The sequence below is a fragment of the Pezoporus wallicus genome, unplaced genomic scaffold, assembly GCF_028554395.1.
Source record: "Pezoporus wallicus isolate ANWC-B61680 ecotype Strahan unplaced genomic scaffold, APGP_CSIRO_Pwel_v1 scaffold_11491, whole genome shotgun sequence".
In the NCBI taxonomy this organism is placed as follows: Eukaryota; Metazoa; Chordata; class Aves; order Psittaciformes; family Psittacidae; genus Pezoporus; species Pezoporus wallicus.
Genome location: NW_026642649.1, coordinates 9,351,783 through 9,374,670, shown reverse-complemented (window position 1 = coordinate 9,374,670; position 22,888 = coordinate 9,351,783). Strand labels below are relative to the sequence as shown.

The 22,888-nt window shown below is 44.5% G+C and overlaps 1 protein-coding gene across 1 annotated transcript in view; it reads left to right on the top strand.

Moving 5' to 3' along the window:
• The first annotated feature begins 1,087 nt into the window (after window positions 1–1,087).
• Window positions 1,088–22,888, top strand: part of VOPP1 (VOPP1 WW domain binding protein) — a 62,362-nt gene continuing 40,561 nt past the window's right edge. Inside the window, exon 1 of the mRNA XM_057431282.1 lies at window positions 1,088–1,347. Coding sequence (XP_057287265.1) covers window positions 1,297–1,347 — 51 coding nt within the window. The 5' untranslated portion in view covers window positions 1,088–1,296. The remainder of the gene's footprint in view (window positions 1,348–22,888) is intronic.

The following is a 22,888-nucleotide window of genomic DNA, read 5'->3' as shown; positions in this document are numbered from 1 at the left end:
AGAAGTCACAGCCATGACTTTGTCCAACAGTGAAGACGGAATGATGCAACTACGCACACGTGTCTCTATTTATAGTTCAAGTTGAAAAGTCATGTTTTCTTACATAGGAAAAGACACACTGTACACTGGGTGTCATCATCTAATATGGATCAGCTCGTGTCTTTATATAGAATCAGACTGGTTTGGGTTGAAGGGACCTTAAAGCTCATCCAGTTCCAACCCCCTGCATGGGCAGGGACACCTTCCACTAGAGCAGCTTGCTCAAAGCCCCGTCTGGCCTGGCCTTGAATACTGCCAGGGATGGGGCAGCCACAGCTTCTCTGGGCACCCTGTGCCAGTGCCTCAGCACCCTCACAGGGAAGAACTTCTTCCTGATGTGTAATCTGAATCTCTCCTCTGTCAGGTTAAAACTATTCCCCCTTATCCTGTCATGACATGCCCTTGTAAAATGTCCATCTCCGGATCTCTTGTCAAGCTCCTTCATCTATCGGAAGCTGCTATGAGCCTTCTTTTCTCCATGCTGAACAACCCCAACTCTGTCTTCACAAGAAGAAAACCTGTTCCAGTGCCCTGACCATTTCCACGGCCTCCTCTAGACCTGCTCCAACAGGTGACTGTCTGGCGCTGGGGACCTTGAGCTGGATACCGCACTCAGGTGGGTCTCACGAGCACAGCAGAAGGGGACGATCATCTTTCTCCACCTCCAACTGGCCCCGCTGCGCTCCACAAGGCCCACACGGGCCTGCTCCTCCACCTCGGGGCCGGCACGGGGGGCACCCCGACCGGCTGCTGCCCTCTCCCGGAGACCCCGCACGACCCCTCCCGGCACAGGCCGCCGGGCTGCGAGGCCAGGGCCCGGTTCGCCCTCCCGTCATAGAGGAGTCCGTTACTCGCCCCCCACGGCCCGGCAGGGGTCCGCTGGACCGCTCCCACTCCCCCGTTCCGAGGCGCCAGGCGGTGCCGGGGCGGGCCGACTCCTCTCCCCGCCCTCGGCCTCTTTGTGCCGCCCGCCCCAGCACCACGCTGCCCTCCGCCTCGCCGCGGCGCTGCCCGCCAGGCTCCGGCTGAGGGGATCGGCGGGTCAGCCCGCCTCCGTCCCCGCCCCGCCTCGTCTTTCTGCCCCCTTCGCGGGCTTCTCACCGCCCCTTCCTCCGGGCTGTGTGTCAGCCCGTCCTGCTCGCTGCCCCTCGGCTGTCCCCGGAGCTTCCCCACTGCCCGCCCGGGATGGCGTCGCTGACAGCGCCTTGAGCCGGCCAGGACGAGCCCACCGCCGGAGGAGCAGCAGGAGGAGGAGAGATGAACCGCTTCCAGACCGGGGTCGCGCTGCTGCTCTCGCTGCTGTGGGAGGTGAGGTGGGCCGGGGGGGGGGCGAGGGGATCTGCTGACGGAGGGGCAGCTGGCAGCCCGTGCCTAGCCCTGGGGTGCGGGGGGTGGTGCTGTAGTGTTTGTTTTGAGGTGAATATGAGGTGAACGTCCTTGCTGGAACGGGCTTGGCTCCGGGATTGGAGGGGCCAGGCTGGGCAGAAGGCGGCTCTGGTGCCGGGGGAGGCTTCCCTCCCCGGGTGCGGTGGTTACGGCTCTTGGCAGCGACCTGGCTTTGCTTTCTGTTTAATGTTCTATTGCCGGAGCAGAAGATGATCTGTGGTGTGCCCGAAGAGAGTAAGGCGGGACCTGTAGGCAGAGGCACGGGATGGTTCTTAACACCCTAACGTTCCTAACAGGCAGGCTGGCCCTCCGGGGGACCCGGAGCACGCTCCTTTCATCGGGGTTAAATGCGGGGTGCGTCTTGTATTTGAAGTACCCTTTCGTGGGCAAAATGGGCGTTGCGAGGTAGAGGTGCGGCGGCATCAGCTCGGGAGGAGCCGTGGCAGCGTGGTTGAACTTCTCCGAAAGCCTCGGTCGTGCGGCTTTGGTAGTGACAACAAACAAGCACAAACAAACAAAAAAAAAACAGCAAAAAAAAGGGGGGTGGGGGGGTGAAATAGCATCTTACATTAATTGGAGGGGGGGTTGCGCCACGCGGTTCTGTCACGGGGCTGGGAAAGCAGCTCCTTTTCTAGCAGGCAGATCCACAGATGCGTTCTGGTGGAGAGCTGTCCCTCGGTCTTTGGTTTGCCCTTGGGGCTGGGGGTATCGGTGGCCACCCTGGGACAAGGTCCATCATGGGCACGCTGCCAGGGTTGCCATCGAGTCATTGCCAGGACACGTGCAGTGGCAACGTGCTGGGGTGACTTCGGGAGCACCCCTGGGCTTGTCGTCTTAGGTGCAGCCTTATATGTATATAGCCCGTAAGGCAGTCTAGCTGAAGGTGTCGGAAGGGTGGAGAGCTGTGTTGTCTCTGTGATGGACCAGTTTAGACAGAAAATGAATGAATTTCTTAAAAGAACAGCATACCACCAAACACATATGTGGAAACAGGAGCACTGGCTGTGTAATTATTGGTTTTGGTAATGGGTATAATTCATGAAAATTATATTTACTACATGTTTATGCCACCTACATAAATGAACGATTTCTGGTATGTTGCCCACTAAGTCATCCAGCATCATCCCATTAAAACATTCCGATCAGAATCACCATTTAATGTAAATAAATGCAACTCTTTTCAAGTTAATCGGGCTGTGTCTCATTACCCTGGCTGTAAACCTGGCTCAGAGCCTGGCCAGTGATTGCTCCTTGACTCTGCTCTTCAGAAAGCACAAATGGCAAAACGCTGATTAAATGAAACAGGCACCGGCATTTCCCAGAGGGGATTTGTTCATCCTGGAGTGTGAAAGGTTTCACCCCTCCAGGATCTGTTTGATTAGATGTCTCTGCTCTCTTAAGGTGTATTCTGCTGAAAAAGATCCGGCCTGCCTGAAAAAGAGTGGTTTGCATAAATCCCCTTTGGATCTAGCCAGTGTTGCTGTTATTTAAGCTTTTGTACTGGTTTTAATTGTGAGGGTGGGTTGATTCTTCCATTTAATCTGTTTGTTTTGACATCTGGTTTTACGGATTTTCTTCTTTTTTTTTTCATGTTTTGGAAGTGCTTGGGATACCTTTTAAAATGAGATGCTATGTAAATAAGTGTTACAAATTGTTTTAAGTTGTACTCTAAAGGAATCAGGATGCTGGGGAGTTAAATAACTGAATTGAAGATATCTGGTTGTTTAGGTTTTTGGTATTTGAAACTTTTGCTGTCTTCTGCACTAACTTCCGTACTGGCTATTATCTGAAATAGCTTTACAGTTATTTTAAATCTATTTGCAGCTTCAACATGATCTTAGTTAATATTTAACAGAGCGTGAGCTGAGGAATATATTTTTCATTCAGCGTTCTGCAAGAGGCTTTGGCTGTTATCCAGATAATGGAGGGCATGGGAGGGAAAGCCATTTAATCCCTCAGAGCAATTTACAGTAGTTTACTGATGCTTAATATTCGCCTTGGTTAAATTACCCAAAATACTTGTTGCAGGATGTTCCTGTGTTTTCTGGCATCGCTGTCAAACGAGGGTTTACATGTAAGGAGGTGCTGTCTCTCAGTGCTGGGTGCTAGTCCTTTCTGCAGAAGAGCTTGAGATACACTAATTACAGAAATGCCCAAAGCACTGTGGTGGTAGGAAAGGGATATTAATTCTGAGTTTTCTTGTTTGATGAGGGTTTTCCACCATAACCACAAAGACTTCCTATGCTGGAAGAAAAATCTCCAACCCCAGAACCCAGGAAGTTCTGCTCTGGGAAGAAATTATTGCTAAAAGCCAAGGATGCCATGAGTTTTGCTCACAACTTAGTCACAGTTGAGCAGTTTAACATGAGCTAAAATGAGGAACTTTTACGGTGGATAACTTGACAGGTAATTTTTAGTTCTTGCAGGGAGAAATGAATGCTGTTGGATCTTCATCTGTCTGTTCCAAATTAATTTGGCTTCTTGGAGGTAGCAGGGTATTATTAACTGCAGTTGCCTGAAATGCCCTTTCCACCAGGAACCTGGATGTCTGGTAGACCTGTACTACTGGGGCATGTGATTTCAGCATTCAGATAGCCAGGGGTCTCACTTGCTAGCGTGGCTCATGGTTTCACTCACAGGACTCAGTTTTGTTTCAGTTTTTTGTGCATAGATGGCTCTCAATTTTATGGAAGGCTTTGAGAAGGCCCTTAAAGTGGTGTCTGTTTGGGGTCTCTATATCAAGATTTTTCTGCTTTTATTTCATCAGACATCTCAGGAGCTTTGGCCGTCTCAGCTTAAAGGTGATTTTAATGCAGTGTCTTTGGGATGGGAGCAAAAGTAAAGCTAAACAAGCAGTCTGCCCCCTTAATGATGAACTGAGTTTATTTTCAGCCTGAATGAGGGCACTGGAGTATCTCTTTGTGGCTTATTTCTCAGACTGAGTGCTTGCTTTTTTCCCAGCAAGCTGTGGAAGTGCTGGGTGGAGGTGATCTGGGTTACAGAGGCTCGGTGGAGGATGGGAAGGCTCTATAGAGTTGCTTGAGTTTGGTAGAGGACCCTGCTTGTGCTGCAGTGGTAATAAAGAAGGTGTTTTATTGTTATGGATAGGTAACTTGCTGGGTAGCCTTAACTTGCAAAACTGTCAAATAGTTTTTAGGTGCCTAAGCTTCCGTTTGGCCCATATAGTGTGTCTAGAAGAACCTAGGAGCTAATGCAACTGCCTGAATATTTAAGTCAAGCTTTTTCGTGCCCTGTATTAAGGTAAGCTGAGGCCTGTGGTAATTGCTGTAGGTGGTGTGAGATGTGGGTGAGAATCTCACCATGAAGGTTTCCACATAGCTACACAAAATTCAGATCATCACTTTTGGAAATACTAGCACTGATATTTCTACACATACAGTTTCTCATTGCTGAGAATTATAGCGTAGATGCTGACAGAAATACTGGCAATTGAATGGTTGGGAAAAAATGAGCAGTGTAGTCCTCCTCTTATATCTTTCATCTGAAAAAATAACTACAAAGGAGCCAAGTGTCTATTTTTTTTCTTAAAAGAACGGAAGAATGGACATGTCATATGAACAGCAAAGTGTGTTATCCTGAAATAAAATTCAAGCACTCTCGACAGTCTGTCATACAAGATTTGCTTAAATAAAAGCCAAGTTGGCTAGAGCTTCTCAGTTGGGTAACTGTTGTGTGGATGTTTTTAGTATTATTTTTGTGAGTGCACTTCAAAAGGAGAGATTTTAGCAAATAAGAGAAACCTTAAATCTCTGTCCTTCCTTCCTGAAGGAATGTGTAGGAATGTATTTACCCATGAAAGTAGGAATGTTCATGCACACTGAGGTTATTGTCTCTGTGAAGTCCCTCTCTGTAGAAGCTCACGGATACCGTTGCATTGCTGTTTTAACTCCTGTGGGTGTTGTGTCAGTGGGTGGTGGGAGGAATAATCCTGTCCAGACTGATGGGTAAAAGTCTATCCCAGAAATTCTGCAAGGGAGGTGTTGGTGTAGATGTGTTAACTAACACTTATCCTACTTGTTGGTTTTAGTTATGTAGAGGCTTAGCAGCTTAAACAATTTGAGGTGTTTTGTTGCTGTTGTCTTACCCTCTTGCAGCCAGTTGGAAAGCAGCTATTGCATTGCTGAGTGAAGGCAGGAAAGAGATTTCTTAGGATTTATAGTTTGGGGATCCAACTGGTGCTGGCAGATCTTCCCTCTCTCTTGACAGCAGTGAGATGGGCTGTGATTTCCAGGCAGGAGGACTGAGCTTGCACACTTTTCTCACTTTCCTCCTTTTGAGGAGGAGATGGATTCATGTTCACTTCAGGGAGGGAACAGTGGCCAAGTGCCATTTGCATCCTGTAAGGGGAGGTGGAAATAGCTCTGTATTGGAGTTTTTGGGGCTTGGGTTTGGTTTTGTTTTTGTTTTTTTTTAATGAAAAAAAGCATTTATAAAACTGCTTATTTTTTTTTACAGCAGTCAGAAATGAGCACCTTCTGTTATCCATTCTCTGTAAAAGGGAAGTGATCTGACTCTCTTTAATTTTGGTGCTTCACACTCAACTAATGCACGTGTGTGGAAACATGTATTAAACTTGACCATAGCAAGCCTTTAGACTTCAGCTGTTCTTTGAAAATGGATTTAGTTAAATCACTGACAAAAGGCTTAGTGGAAACTCCCTGTAGTTTAATGCAAATTTGTTTTTGTTTACTCCAGTAGTAAGAGGCTTAGGAAGACTGCAGTGAGTGTGCCTACATATAGAGGTTTACTCTGCTCATCTATGTAGGCTGAGTTTACAGGCAGGAATAGATTAACGCTTGTGCTACAAAATTTAGAATGAAGGTGGCTACCAATGTACTTCAAATTTGTTGTGATATAAAGTAAAAACCGTATATTAAATAAAACCCCAACAAAACAGAAAGCTAGCAACTTTTGAATTTTTGAGCCTCATTTTTGAAGATGCTGATTTGCTTTATATCCCCAGCAATGCAGCTGTTTCCACAGGTTTTGTAGTTCTGCTGGAAGCTTTGTTGAAATCCTGTTAGGGTTTATTATGGCAAGTACAAATTCTGTTCTGACTAGCAAGAAATAAAGCCTTTCTAAAATGACAGGCACAGTAGTGCCTTTTGGGCAAGGAATTTTAGGTCTGTCTAAACGCTGAGAACACAGCCTGGAAACTTGAGCATTAAATAGCACTTGCAAGACAAGAGTAAGATAAGGTCTTAAATAGTGGGTATTATCACTTTCCTGACATCAGTAAGGTAATACGTGGGATGAAATACCAGGCATGGGAAAATAATACCAGGCATGGTATTTCAGGGGTCGTGAGAGGGGAGTCTGATTTTATTGAATGCTTTCTTCTTTTTTTTTTCTCTTCTTTTTGAGAACAATGTATCTTGACAGGTTTCTCACATATTAAGTGGAAAAGTTTTCACTGCTGAGTTAAAAATGTCTTTCTTCTCAAGTGTGTCTTCAGCTTTGCGCTAGATAGGTGTTAACTAAACCCATGTTTTAAATAACTCAACTAAAAATCTCTTCCTCTTTCTCAATGACTCAGCTTTCAGTCTGGTATGTTTTTTAGAAGGAAAGGAATTAGCAATCTGTGTGTCATCCAGCCAGAGGTGGCAAAGGTGGTCCCTAACCCCTTGTTCTGGCAACTCTGGCAGGTCTAGCCACCATGTGGCTAAAGAAGGATTGGCTCAACCCACTGATGCTATGGATGACTGAGACACTAAAATTGGATAGGGAAAAAATTGAGATGGAATAGTTTCCCATTGGTAGAGTAGAGGTTTGTGCAGTGGTAGTGTCATGAATCTTGCTTCAAGGGAGGAGGGGGAGTGTATGGCTTGGAGCAGGGCTGCATATTTTGGTAGCATGCTTCTTTCAATACATTAGGTGTCACCTAATGGGAATCATAGAATCACAGAACAGTTAGGGTTGGAAAGGACCTTAAGATCATCTAGTTCCAAGCCCCCTGCCATGGGCAGGGACACCATAGCATCATAACATCATTTAGGTTGGAAAAGATCTTCAAGATCATTGAATCCAGTTGTAAACATAACACTGCCAAGTCCACTGCTAAACCATGTCACTGGACAATACTGTGTTTGTACTGAAGCAGGAGGCAGTCAGGCAGACCTTTTCCATGCACTGCTAGAAGGGAAAATAAGCGGAGTTTAGTTTTTGGTTTTCCCTGAAAGACGCCATTAGATAAGACTAACTTTTCCAGACCGTGTCTTATCATATTCCCACATTGCTTGCCAAGTGTCCATCAGAGCAGAAGTGCTGAAGCTGGTGCTAATGACTTCCCCAGACTTTCCTGTCTGTGGGGTTGGAACGGGTCATGGCTAGAGGCTGTACCTCTGGGGAATGTCCACCATCAGCTGCAGTGTGGGAGGGACCATTGTCCTTGAGTCCAGCCGATGAGTAACTGCGACCTAGCAGTTGTCCAGTGCACCCTACACAGTGTCTCGTTTGTGAATTGATCTGGGCCTGGGTTTAAAGTTCAGTGGCGGTAGTGGAAAGTGGCTTGTTTTGGATGGCATTGAAGCAGGGTGTTGGGATTGTGCTCCAACTCCAGCCCTGGCTGCACTCAAGCACTTGTTAAGCAGCTTGTCCTTTCCAGCTGAAGGAGGAATGGTGGTATGCCACTTGGCTTGGTCTCCCACCTCTGACATTCATGGCTGTCATGCAACTAAGTAGCTGACAGTAGTTTTGAGGGTGGATCCTTCCTTCTCAGGTCTTGCAGTGATAGAATTAGAGGTGAGGATCGTGGACCCCAGATATGCAACCCGTACATGTACAGATCTGTCCTTCCAATACACTAAAGCAAGTACATTTGATGTATTTTTATGCCTTTCTAGTTACATGCATTCTAGTCTGTTTGAATCTTCCCTCCTAAGAAGAACTGGATAACCCTGTAATGAAATTAATATGAGAGGAACATAAACATGTGGCAGGGGGCTTATTGATGGCAGACTGAAGACCAAAGGCATCACGGGTTTCAAGAGCCCTATGCTTGATGTAAGAGGTGTATATTACACACGTTCATCTTCTTGAGGCTCAGTGACACTGCCATCAAAGGGAGGCCGATGCTTTTGTAGACCAACAGACCTACTCTGCTAGCTCAGTCTTGCCAGCAGTGTAGTTACAGTGACAGGGTTGTGCTACCATGGCATTAAGAGCTGGTAGTGTGTCTGTGATCTGGAAGGCTTAGTCTTCAAGAAGTTAGGAGCTCCATCAGGAAATGTATATTAGCAAAACAACCTGATAAAACTCCCAATGATGTCTGTAGTACCAAAACCGGGCTTGTTTTAAGTTGCTGCAAACTTGGGTTGTTTTTCTTTTGTTGACACAGTTGTGTCTTTCTGCATGGCTGATGGAGGCAGGTAGACTGATGTGTGTCCTGGCCCGAGTCTGTTTCTCCCTTTTTGGACAGGAGATGCTCCTTCCTAACCAGAGAAACTTAGTTGTTTATCCTGTGCTGGTTTTAGTACGGTCCTGTTAGTGTTGACACAGCACATTAATATTAAAGTGCTTGTATTGCGCAGCAACTTCTATTTAGGCATGGCAGTATGATTCAGACAGTGTAAGGGTCTCTACCTGGGGAATTGCTCATGTGTAATTCATTGTTTTGTTTCTCCCAATTTTATTGAATCTCTCCCCTGAAGTGGATAGAAAACCTGTTAACTTTGTGTCGTGGTTTAAACTCAGTCAGCCATGCAGCTGCTCTCTTGCTCTCCCCCACGCTTCCTCCCCCCCCGCTCCCAGAGGGATGGGGAGGAGAATCGAAAGAATGTAACTCCCACAGGTTGAGATAAGAGCAGTCCAGTAACTAAGGTATAACACAAATCACTGCTGCTGCCACCAATAATAATAATGAGGGAAATAACAAGGGAAGAGAATACAACTGCTCACCCCCCACTAACTGATACCCAGCCTGACTAAGCAGTGATCTAACCCTTCCAGGTAACTGCCCCCAGTTTATATAGTAGGCATGACGTGCTGTGGTATGGATTACCTCTTTGGTTAGTTTGGGTCGGATGTCCTGTCTCTGCTTCCTCCCGGCTTCCCCTCCTCCCTGGCAGAGCATGAGACTCAGAAAGTCCTTGGTCAGAGTAAACATTACTGAGCAACAACTAAAAACATCGGTGTTATCAGCGCTGTTCCCAGGCTGAAAGTCAAAATCACAGCACTGCACTAGCTACTAAGAAGGAGAAAAATGACTGCTACTGCTGAAGCCAAGGCACTTAGTGAATTACTTTCTGCTTTCCCCACAATATCTCTGTAAATGCAGAAAGTCAGTGCCGGCAGGTTTTGCTGTGGCGGGTGACTGTAAGCGTGCTTCAGCTCTTCATGCAGGAACTGGGCAAGGATGAGTCAAGCAAGTGTTTTCTTTCATTTCTGCTCCTCAGGGGGAAAAATGTATTGCTCATCGCTACAGATAATTATCTCAATACTTGTGTGATATCCAGGAATTTACTGCTAGCTCTCTTACAGTGTGAGTTTCCAGCTTAGTGCCCTAATCCCCTGCCACATTTGGAGCTGTGGGCTCAATCTGGGACAGGAAGGATAATGGGTATAAAAGTTCACCTTCTTTGTTCAAATGCTGTTAAAACTGACAGGATTTCAGTCTAAAACAGAGGAGGAAATCTTCCTGTCTAAATATGCTGCTTTCAAATGGTCAGCCAGTTGTTTAGCCTAAAAAAAATGATGGGAGACAGGGGGAAGAAGTGGTGTGTCAGAAGTTTTAAATCTACTTTTACATGGTATGATTTTCTTTTTAAGGCTGGCATGAGCTGCTTCTATCCTGAGTGCTGTCTTATCTATCCTGAACAAATATCCCTAACGAGAATCGTGATTTTTCAATGGTTTGAGCAGTGCTGAGGATGCCTGCTGGTCCAGAGCTATCAGCAGAGCTGTCATAACAGGAGCTGTCATGTGCAGTGGGGTTTTGCATTTGGGACCCTGATTCTGCTCTGATCTCCTTTTCCACTAAGGTAACACCCATCTCCTGGCTGTCATACAGAAGTAATAATAGAGTATGGGGTTAGGTTAAACCTCTTCAGAACTGGGTCATCCATAGTTTGAGACAGTGTAAGATAATATTAAGCTGCTTTATTATTTTCTTTCTGTACCTAAAATGATAGCAGTGTCTGTTCCTAAACCTGTGCACGTGTGTACCTGCATAAAGTGTATTGTGCCACGCTAAGGCTGGGGTTTTGCCTGCATATTGCTTGTAATTACTTGTATTTTGAGGGAAACTAGGGAGCACAGGAAGCAGTAAGTGCCAAGTGATGGCCAAATACTACTAGTTGTATAACCTTGAGAAAAAGCTAAGCATATTCCTTTGGATTTGAGCGTCAATTGGAAGAGGTGAATTGAGATCAAAGTTGTTAGTTTGTTCTGTCTTGTGTTCCTTTGGTATTTACAGAACCAGGTACTTGGTTTTTAGTGGTGTTAATGCCTTGTTGAGGGGTTTCACAGTTTGGGGTTTTCCCATAACGCCAGCAGTGTGCAGCTAGCTGAGCTTCATGCCAAAGGTGCAGTGTGGTAATGGAGAAGTGTCCCAGGATCTGCAGGTGATCTGGGGATCTTGGAGCTTGTATTTTCTGAAATCCAGGACTTAAACTGTGCTTCTCGCTTACTGTGGATAATACTTTTGCTGCTGACTTCTTAAAGCCCATGGTGAACAGTAGCAAAATGGGTCTTGCTACACCCTGTATGTGGCAATCCTCTGTGTAGATACCTGCAAGTGCTCCAACAGACATTGGACAAGATCCTGAAAACGCTGCAGGAGATGTGTTAGAGCATCCCCCAAACTGTCTGGTGGGTGAAACTTCCCAGGATGGCTAGGCTGACCCATACTTTCAGCTCCTCCTGTATATGCCCGTCACAAGGTGCCCTGTGGGAACCTGTTCTGGTTGCAGCTTCACCTGGCTTTCCCTGTGCATGGAAACTGTGGGCATGGCTGTGGCACAAAGCCAGGAGCATTTGGATCAAGTTTGTTTTAATTCTCTAGTAATCTTGACCTCCTATTTTTATTAAAGCCTAATCCTGGGCCCCTTCCAAAGGCCATTAAAAGTCAATGGAGACATCTCACTTGCGAGTGCTGGGTCAAGGCTGTCTGGAGGGTGCTGGGCATCTTTGGCATCTCAACCAGCTTGAGGTGCAAGTGATCTCTGCTCTGTGTATATTCTGAAGCAGCATGGACAAGGATGCTCCTGTCTTCCCTGGGCTGAAGGCACATGTTTGTACATTGCAGCTTCTGAAAAGCTCAGTTGCCTTGAGTTGGCTATTGCTCTTGTAACTCGTCTTTGCACCTCCAGTAGCCAGCACGTCCGCCCATGGTGCTGCTGGTACAGTTCTCCTTGGGGAAGGAGCTGCTTCAGCTATCCGCAGTTGCCCTGCATGTTGCATAAGGAGAAGAGCATCATAGTGATTATATAAAAGAGATTATGCAATTGGGTAATTTGGTAATCGCCTCTCCGGTGAGTGCTAAGAATAGCTTGTGAAGATGCGTTTATTTCTGTGATAGCCATCCACAGTGATTAAGTGCTAGAAGCTGCGGGTGCCGGGCTGTTGCGTGGGGTGAAATACTTCGTGCCTGCTGTATGAGTGTTGACACTGAGACTCCCCAGCTCTGTTGCCTGTGTGCCGCCTTGGCAAGGCACATTGGCTCCTGTTCCCCTTGCCCTATAGTGTGCTGTGACCTGCCATGCAGGTACAGTAAAGGTATAAAACTGCTCTGACTGTAAGTTGTCTTGGCTCTTGATGAACCTGTACTAGCTGTTGGTGGCATCCTTATGGTGGTGTGCGATGTGTAGGCAGAGCAGATGATGGAGGAGGGAACATGTGTTTGCTTCTCGGTGAATTTCGTCTGGTTTTGCTTTCTCTTGCTTCCCAGAATATCTTATTCATGCTGAAGTTGCCAGTACCCCCCATGAGGTGTCTGCTGGGTGCTGGATGATTTCCAGGATCCTGGTGAGGAGCAGGGATCCTCTTGGGCTGCTGTGAGATGACTGAGAAGACCACATGTGCTTCAGCCCAGCTCCTATTTGTGTCTCTGCTTGTGGGCTTATCCCTCACTTGCAGAGGGGAAGGTGACTCACAAAATACCGGATGCAGCCAAAGCCAGCAAGAGCTCCTGTAGTGCTAATTGAAAGCTACAGAGAGAAACGGGGAGGAGATAGGTGCTGTTCCTTGTAGTCTCTTAGCCCTAAGAAGGTTGTGCGGGGATGAGCTAAGGATAGCTCGGGAGAGGGCGGGAAGGGAGAGGAAGCGAGCAAAGGAGCTTTCTGAGCACGGGTGATTCATCTGGGAACATCAATCCTGGCTCTGAAAATGTTCCTGGAGCTCTCAGCTCGGCTGCTGGCGTCTGGGCAGCTGCTCTGGGCTTTCGTTTTTCCTTTTTCTTTTTATTCCCTGGCTTCCCCTATTCTTGCTTTTGTGGGTTTTTAACTTTCCCTCCCATACACTGTCCGGCAGGTATAGTTGCCACCTTCTCTCGTTGCTCCAGCCACATCATATTCTCTACTTTGAATTGCTTTATTAGCTCTTCAGCTCTTGCTGCCTGAAGCTCAAGCTGTTTAACTGTATCTTCAAGCTGCCACATAATCCTCTTTGTACCTGCAGCTCTGACCTGGTTTCTTCCTTTCCCTGGCCTTGCTCTGAACCATCTCCACCCTTCTTGGCTTAGGATGACTTTTGTCTCTTGTACATTATTGACTTCATTATTTGCAATAGTTTCCGATTCTTTGGCTGCTGGGTGCCCATTCTTTTCTAAGAATGGTTGCAGTTCTCTTTTAAAGAGACTTTTAACTTTTTCTGTACTTTCAACTTCTCTTACTCTTCTAGGCTTTCTTCAGTCCCATCATGATTCAGCCCTGGCACATCCATTTCTCCCATGGACTTTGCCTCTCCCATCACTTCTTTACTTTTTCCTATTTGCAGAGGTAAAGGCTGTGCCATCTGCACTTACAAGTGCCCTGTAAATCTGTTTCTCATGTGTTGAAATTAGGTGTTGGATACAGATTAATGAAATGTAATTAAAAATCCAATTTATTGGAAAGGAATACAGATTTCCATCTTTTCCCTTTTGCTTGAGTATCTGTTCCATTGCATGCTTTTTCCCCTTTTTGTATGTTAGGCTAGAGATTTGAGGGGTTGGCTTCCTGCTGCTTCCTAGAATTCCCTTTGCAGCATGGGTGACCCCTCGTTGCAATGAGCTGCCCTGTGTACAGACCCTTTCACCTCCATATTTATGCCTTCTCTTCTTACTAGGGTAGGAACCCTGGAATATGCTGCTGTTGCTGTCAGGGCAAAGGAGTGTTAGGGGAATGTTTTTAATGAACATATGGTTGTTGCCTAATGTAGATGGGAAGTAGGCAGAGGGGGATGCATGTGCGGCTCTGAACTGTAGAGAAGAACATGGGCAGCCACAGGCCATGAGTAATATGAAATTAGTATGATACCATGTGAATTCTCAGGTGCTTAATGGACTTTTTCAGTCTCAAACTACCCATTTGGAAGTTATGAGTTGAGAGTTTTGGTGCAAGAGCATGTAAGGATGCATGAGAGCTGTTGTGGGAGCTGCTGTAATGTGAAAACTGTTTAATTTGCAACTGTGCAGATACATTGAGAATAATCCTAACAGGACTGATAGGCAAGTGTGAAGTAGTGAAAAGAGGAGGAAGGCCAAATGCATGTGCTATAATAACTTGTTAAAGCCAGTGAAACTGAGATGGTATCTTGTTTACATCAATATTAATGAGACGTATGTCTGCAAACTCCTGCCTAGGATCAAAGGGAAATATTATTCCTCAGTTTCAGATAGATAAGAGTGCTCAAGGTATATAAATACAGTTTAAACAGGTGTGATAGCGATATTCACATCTGGAGCAGAAACACTGTACAAAATTTTGCTTTACTTTTGTCTATGTTGCCAGTGGCACATACAGCACGTATAATCTGATTAATTTCAGTGGGAGTGTATATTCTATGTTCTGGTACCCCCAGATGCAGCCTTGCCCCCAGAAACCCTGGGGCTCAGCTGGAATGTACCCATTATCTCACTGCTGGGGAGGAGGATGGTGGGTTACATACTTTGGGAGTTTTAACTTGGATCCTAATTGAACTGCTCCCTTCCAGAAAAGTAGCTTGTAAAGATATAAAATTTCTTATGATGGTTCAAGTTCAGTTAAATATATTCTGTTAAATAGATTCCCAAAAGCAAGTCTGATGGAGGGGGAAAAAAATGAGTGGCGTCTGCAAATATCCCACTGTCTGGAAGAGTCTGACGGAGCCAAATTAGTAACTTTAAAGAAGTTTCCTTTTGAAATGTTCCTGCAGCAAGCTTTTAAAAAAGCTTTAGAGAGGCTTGGAAACAGGAACCCGTTGTAAAAAGTCTTTCCTTCAAGCAAAATCATTTAAACATGATGTGAAGGAAGGTAATGAAGGGACAATTAGTACTGGGTTCCCTGACTCTGCCTAGAGAAGGCTCAGCGGCATTATTCACAGAGGGAGGGATGGCACTGGTAATTTCATTGTCAACATTTTTAAGTGTTACTCGAACACTGCTAATGACTCCCTGGATGTCTCAAAAGTGACTGCCTCACTTGTAAGGATTGTAAGCATGTGGGTCTGGAGGAAGGACTGAGACCTGACAGTGAAGCCATTCCAAGGTGTTTGATCTCACTGTCTACACGGATCTGCCAGTTTTGTCTGGACTTGGCCTTCCTCAGCCTGGTAGGTGTTTCTGCAGCCAGCCGATGCCAAGTGCTTAGGAGCTGTATGTGTGTCAGCTTGGCACAGAACTGCCTGCGGGGCTGGCATCCTGCTGCTGTGCCGTATACAGCTTCTGTCTGCAAGGTCTACATGGACCTGCAGGGCCAGAGAGTGCTCATGTCCAGGAGCCTGTTCTACAACATGCACTGAACGTGGCAATATCGTGTACCTGACTTTAATACCTGGCTCTTCCACTGCAGAAAAGTGGAAGAGCCAGGTATTAAACACCCACCTCCCCCAGTTCCTTTCTTTAGTGCTATACATTGTTCTGGAGGAGCAACACCTTGATGACTCCCTAGACTTTGATATATGCTGTATTCATGGTAACAGCTTCTCCAAATATCCGTCTTCCAAATTACATTAAACCTATTTATACGTTTGTGGTATTTCTTCATGCTTTATTCAAACACAAGTAATCAAATAAAGAACAAATCAGGCTGTCATGCTTCAGAAGTCTCTGACAGTTAGTACTTAGATTTTTATGGGGAAACAGAATTTTACAATTCATTGTAATGACGAAAATGGTGCTTTTCTGGCACCTCTCTCAGAAAGATTTCATAGTAAGTAAGAAAAATACGCTGTAGTATGTTCCAGTCATATCCAGGCCAGATGCATAGCCATTGTACAGGTGGATAAGTGGGCAGAAGGTAATGAGTGAGTCATGTCCAGTGTTTGTGATAGAATTACAAGCTTAGTATTTCTGACCCCTAATTTCCCACTCCGCTGCAGTATAAGGGAACTGCTCTGACTTCACAGTAAACACTTTCTTTGGCTTAGGTAGGTGCATGCTTTGCAACAAGCCCTCCCTTTTTGTGGACTTCTAAACAGGGGCATTTTTGGAAGTCCCATGCTAGACATCTTGTAGATGGGTGAATCCATCTAGGCACATGAGTGGTCTGGAGACAGATATTTTTTTTTGGTTGGGAATCCTGCCCTTGTGGAATTACCAAATTGCTAGCCTAGTATTTGTTCAGTGCATCCTGTTGGTATTGAATCTGAGATCAATAGATACATCCAGACTCTTGTCCTATAGGCATCTTTATCCTAGTCTTTTGATTTATGAATTTGGACATTTGCCACAGAGCTATACTAGTGTTTGGTTTGTATACTTAATGACTTTCTGTTGATCTCATTAACCTCAGAGACTGTTAGTGATGGCAATATTTATTTGGGTAGAATATGAGCTAACAAAAGTCTTCACCTCATCCCATCTCTTTTCATAGCTGACTAAATCTGTTTAACTTATTGTTGTCTGTCTTAGTGCTGTGTTCATGTACACTGAAATACTGCAGGACCTAAAGCTTGCATTTGAGGGTGGGTTTTTTGGTTTGTTTGCTGTTTTGTGGTTGATTTTGTGGTTCTTTGGGTATTTTTTTTTCTTTCAATTAATCATTCATTGAAATACACAGTCCTAGGCCAGTCTAAAGTTTTGCCACTGAGTAGTTTTGGTCAAAATAGATACTACAGCACATCGAAACAATTTCAGCACTTTCAGAGTCTGGTTTTGTTTCAATACTTCTGAAAGCTAAGAAACTGAACGTATAGGTTTACAATATGTGGTCAGAGGAGAGTGGAACTTCTTTCTCAAAAGCTTGGCATTCATCCAGGGTGTGGGAGGCCAGTTTTATCTCCTTTATGTCATCGGGATTATTTGAGCGTGAACCACTCATCTCCTGGAAGAGGTCCTAGCTGGCAGGAGACAGGATGTACTGGGATTGATTTATGTCAATTGTTGGCATTATCCCTCTTCTTCAATGTGTAAAATACAAAGGAAATACTGCACTAAGCTAGGTAGAAAGCTACACCATAGCTCAGGCTTAGATACTCTTTGAAGAGGAAGACTTGTGTTTGCAGTGCTTGTTCCAGTTAAATACACATTCAGAGACAGAACAACACAGACATTAAAGACAAAAAAGAGATGACATGTTAGGACTTTTGGTTGCTGTTAAACAGCGTGGCCTTGACTTGGGAAGTGCTTATGTGGGGGATTTGGGTCTGTTGGAGAAGGAGGTAATTTTGTACTTGGCTGGGTTTTATGTGATGTGCCCAAAATTTTGCTACTGTGTCCTGGTACAGATAGGATGTTGGTGTAGGTGGGCATTTGCACCTATATTTAGGCATTTCATGCAAACAAACATTGCCAGCACAAAAATCTGTGATGTTGTCTCCTGGGATCACGTGCAGCTTAGTGTGTGTTCACTTCCAGGAGAGCCAGAGAGGTTCAAGCCCTTCTGGCAGGAGACTTGAACACAGATTTGCCATATTCTGGCAAAAACACATTAATGGTTTGGGTGGATCTTTACTGCAAGGTGACAATTGCTACTGCCTCCTTTCCCTTACCTCTCTGTTCTGCAGATGCATCCCTTGGGATGCTTAACAGATACCAAGAAAACAAAGATATTTTTCTTGTTTCAGGAATGCAGGAAACAGTTATGTTTCAGAACTCAAAACCCCACAGTTATGTGCCCAACTCCCTAATAGGAGTGGGTTTCTGTTAAAGTTTCAGATCAAGCTGGCACCATCTGGAGTTTACCTGCCACTACATATTTAATTCATCTGCTGATAAGAAATATTTATATTTAACAAATAGCTCATGAAAATCTGTCTTCCCTCCTCCTTTTTCATTGAGAGCATCTCATAGCAGCATTACGAATGTTACTGCACACCCAGGCAAGGAGTGTGGCAGTACTGGAGAGATTTATTTCAAATAAGCACTGTTCCTCTGCAATAACTAGGGAGATTGAAAAGTGGTACAGTGAAGGCTGCAGAGAGGGCAGTGCCTTGTATACCTTTCCCAACCTTAAAGACTGTTGTAAAACAGTTCTCTCTGACATTTGGGCTAAAGGCGTTTATAGTGTCTTTTCTAAGCACCAGATTTTTACAGGGCTGTGGTGTTGCTGACATTGCCGTGCCACTTCACGGTACCTTCCTCGCCTCCTGTCTGTCTGATAGGAGCTGTGGTAGGGAACTCATGCTGAGGGTGATTATTTAATGAAAATCTTAAGGTAATTTTAGATACTTTTTGAAAGATGTTATTTTTATGAACTGATGAAAGGTCCCTGGAACTGGATGTCCAATACATGAAGTGGTGAGTGTATATATTCCTGCATAAGTCTCTTCTATGTCTGCTGCTCTTATTTTTGTTTGTGTTTTTTTTTTCCTGATATTTTGAAATAATCCAGTGATTTACACTTTTTCGGGACCTTTTTTTTTTTCTGTTTCAGTTTTCCAATCTTGCATTTCTGTGGCCAAGGACAGGGCTAGTAAATCAAGATTGATTTAGCACTGACAGCTCTGTTGTCAAGAAAGACCATTCAAGGGCTCTCTGCAGTGAAATTAAGAGAGAAAAAACAGTTTTGAAATGAAAGTATGCACATCAGCAACACCAAGGCTGAAGTTCCTTGTACCAACATGTAGAATTTGCACTCCAGGTTTCCTGTTGCACACTATGAGGAAGAAACCCTGCATCCTCAGCCTGTGGTCACAATTTTATGTGCATAAATAGTGCTAGATTGTACAACATCCCCCAAGACTTCTCTGTCCTGCTATCAGGCAGACATAGCACAGGTAGTGTGGCAGCAAGCTGCCTACACACATGCCTTGCAAATATGCCTCAAACCTGACCTGGAGGGAACACATCTGTGGGTGGATACACAGCACAAGCTTCCTACCTCTTCAGTGCTCTGTCCCTCAGCTGAGGCTGTCAGCAAAGCTGATAATGAGTCCCGGTGATGGGGATGACTTTTTATGGTTGGTGGAGGAGAGTCCAGTATGGTGATATGACAGTTAAAACCCCCATGTTATTGCTTTAGACCTCAGCTTATGTTGGAAATAATCGGTTACCTTGTTCATTTCTTCATATATTTGAAGATATTTTTCCAACCACTGTTTTTGTATGTGATCTACCGTACTTCACGGGGAACAATAGGAAAGTATGGCCCCATGGCTAAGGGCCATTACCTCTGTTGAGAAAGATTAAATTCTGGGGTTCTCTCTTTCCCTTTGTTTCATGTCCTTGGTGACATCAACTTTCTTCTTGGCCTCAAAAGCAGTGCTTGACTTGTGATGCAGGTGGAGTTGTACCTGAAGGAGCCGCAGGCATTACCATTGAGAAGTCTCCTCCCTCATTTCCCAGAGCAGGGCTTTCTTATTTCTCTTGTGATTCTGGAACTTTGATACATCACTCTGCAAGGGAAAAACCCAAACTCTTCCTATTTAAATCCATGCAGCTTTGATTTGATATTTGTCTTCAAAGGAATTCTAACTCCAAGCAAAGTTCAGTCATTAAGTTATCTCAGTTATGGATTCCCTGTGATTTTCCAAATGCTTGCCCAAGTTAGTCAGAAAATGCTTTAAATGAGAAAGATCTTCCACTGGTTTGATCTGTCTTGAAATCCAAAATACTTTATGTGGCTTTTTCATGATGCTATCATGAAAAGCTCATGAATAAGGTAGCATACAGACCCATCCGTTCGCGATGTGGATGCCTGGGAGTGGTTGGTCAGAATCAGATGCCTTTCTAAATCCTCCTCTGGACAATTCTCAGGCCAGGAATGGGACTTCAGTATGGGTGGGAAGAGATGGTCCTCCTGCTTGGAGAGCTGTTGTGTTAAATTTAATGGTCTGTGTCTTGTAGACATAAAATCATCTTTGTGGTTGTTTATGGATTTTTAAATCGCTGTAATCATGGGGTTTGAATTCTTTGACTGTAGCTATATAGGGAGATTCTGAATATTTAATAGGGTATTGAGCCCTGCATAACTTTCCCATGTATGGACTTGCAGAAGGTGTTTTGATGGATAGGGTGGTTTGTTTCTCAAACTCTGTAGGGTCAGAGATCATGTGTGTGAAATATTTTATACATGTTGTGTGGGTTTTAGATAATTAATACTTTATGCTTGCCCCTGAGATATGTGGCAGTGGTTAAAACTCAATTAAGTGGTGATTATACAGTGATTATACTGAATGATGAATATTTCATTTATTTGGTTTGAAATAGGAAATAAAATGTATTGCTGCCATGCTGGTTTTATTTCAAAAGACTCTGTCAAGACTAGCACGTTCGAAATCTGTTCAGTGTCCTAAATTGATCCTGCTGGAAGAGTGCAAAAATTTCTTTGAGGACTTTTTAAAAGAGATTTTGTTGTCTTGTTTTATAAGGATGCTTGTGGCACCTTTAATAATGGCTTTTTGCCTTGTCACCTTTAGATTTAGACCAAAGTCTTATTCTGTTCACACTGTTCATTAATTGAGCTCTTGCTGATTGCACATTGAGAAATGTATGTAACTGAAAGAAATAAGATGGGTGAGACAAGTGTCTGTCTGTACTTCTTCTCCATCTCAGACTGTGGTGCTGTGCCAGAAAAGCTCATGAGCGTGCCTAGTGTCAGAGGTCCATTCCTGTTATACTCCTCCAACATATCTCCACTTGGATCAGAGATGTATCTAAAGGTTGTAGCTCCCTTTTTATTTCCTTTAATGACTGGTTTGGATCTGCCTTCATGGATTTATCTAGTCCCTTTTGAATCTGCTTCTGCAATTTCTTGCCGCAACAGACTTCAGATTTTGTCTGTCGGCTACATAAAGAAGTACTACTTAAACTAATTTCCTGCTAGGACAAGAGGCATTCATTGAAACTAATGTTACACGGCATGCTGAATAATAGCTTTGTACTCGGCCTCATTCAACAGTGCATTCAACCTTGCTCTTGCCCATCACCCAGGTGTCTGTTTTCCAGGTTGAAGGCTCTCAAACCTTTTAGACCCTTCTTGAAAGGTAGCTGCTCCATCTCATTATTCATTGTGGTTGCTCTTCTCTGTACTTCCGACTCCTACTTTCTGGAGAGCAGAAATAAGGGCTTGGAAGTGCACTTCAGCTTCTAAAGGGAGAAATTGGTCATGAGTATCTGATGGAAATTTGGGATTGCTCTCCTATATGGAAGAAGACTCTAACTGGTCATTAAAAAGCCCCCAAACAACCCTAACTTTAATCTCTGAGCTTTTAAGGAACTGTAACAAAATAACTCATTGGCTTGATTTGGATTCCAGTAGCATTACTGGAACTTAGTTGTAATTTACTCTGAATGAGGTTATTAGTGAAGTAAAGGACTTCTCAAAACAGAGCTAGAGACTATGAAACCTGCCTTGAAAAGTACACAATGAGTCATGCCTTGTGAAGATTCATTGTCTTTGATAGGGCTGGCGAAGGGGTAAATTAGTATGTGTTCACCTCCTGTGCTGACACTGAGAAAGAGAGAAACTAGTCTGGCATAACTTTGAAAGCTCAATGCTTGGAGGCTTTCTTGAGAGCGCCTGCAGGAAGAGATGGGCAGATTGTAGCCTGAAGGATAAGTGGATAAGTGCAGCTGTCAGAAGAAGGTTGGGATACATGTACTGCTTCTGCACCGAGTGCTCAGCTCCCTTCTGTGAGCATCAGAAGGAAGGCTGCTTGTCATCATGACTGACTCCTAAGAGCTCTGCTGTGTAAATGGAAGTTTTATCATGCCATTTCTAGCTCACGCGATTGTTGAGGAGTAAGTTCTGATTTATATAGCTGTCCCACATTTATGGCTGTACTGCCGCAGTGTCTTAGCAGTGTACCAAGCAACATAGCTAACATCCGTCTTAGGGTCTTTGTGGCTCTCAAGGGAGGCTTTTTGGCGGAGCTCTTGGTTTGGTTGAGTGTCTTGTTTTCTTAGGTTTTTAATGTTACACGTTGTTGTACATGTTTTTGTCAGGGTGATTCTTTGTGTGTTTGGAAAGGAAAGCAGTGGTGTTTGTGAAGGTGTGTGTCTATCTTTGAGTAAGACTTTGAAAGATCACAGAGCTGAGACCTGGGCTGCTGTCAGAGGGGAAGCTTGTCTCACCCTGCTTTCTCAAAGATGAACTAAGACTGTGTAAAGACACTGCTCCAGAGTCTGCTGGGCAGGATCCCCCCAGCTAGGTGATCTTCTACTAGCTGAGTGATTTTTCAGGTAAGAGGCTCAGGCCATGGAAAATTCAAGCTGGGGTTTGTATTATTTTATTGAAGAGAGGAGAGAATCTGGGTTTTTGTTTTGTTTGTGGTGGGGTTGTTTACGGGAGGCCTGTGGGTTGTCTTTTCTTTTTTGTAGCCTGTATTGAAGGAATGCATGTTGATACTCTGAGCCTGTTGGATTTTCCAATGTGTTTATGGTATAACATCTGTTAATGCTGTAGCTGGTGGTAAAGGCACCTGTGCCAAAGCATAGTCCACAGTCCATAGTCCAAGCTGTTGGAATCTCTTAATTATGCTCTGCCCTTGAAACTGCAGGCAAATTTGACCACTTGTGGATGTGTATGGAGGGTCAGAGATGAACAGAAAATCCTCAAACCACGTTTTGGTGCCCATTTTGCCTGCCTTGTATAACCCTGTCACCACACTGATACCTCTGTGGTCACAGTGGTGAAGTCCTCTTAGGACTGGAAATCATCTGCAAATTGTTATTATTCGCATCCATGTCACTTGTATCCATTTCAGTATTGCTATAAATAGAGAAAAATTGTCCTTTTGAGCCTTAATTTGGTTATCTGGACACAAACTGCTGGAGAAAGAACGGGATTATGTGCTTTCATCTGTGTTGTTTCAAGCAGTCAGGTTACGTAGTCGGGCTGTTAACTAGTGCTTCTATGAGTATATCTTACATTAAATATTGTAAATC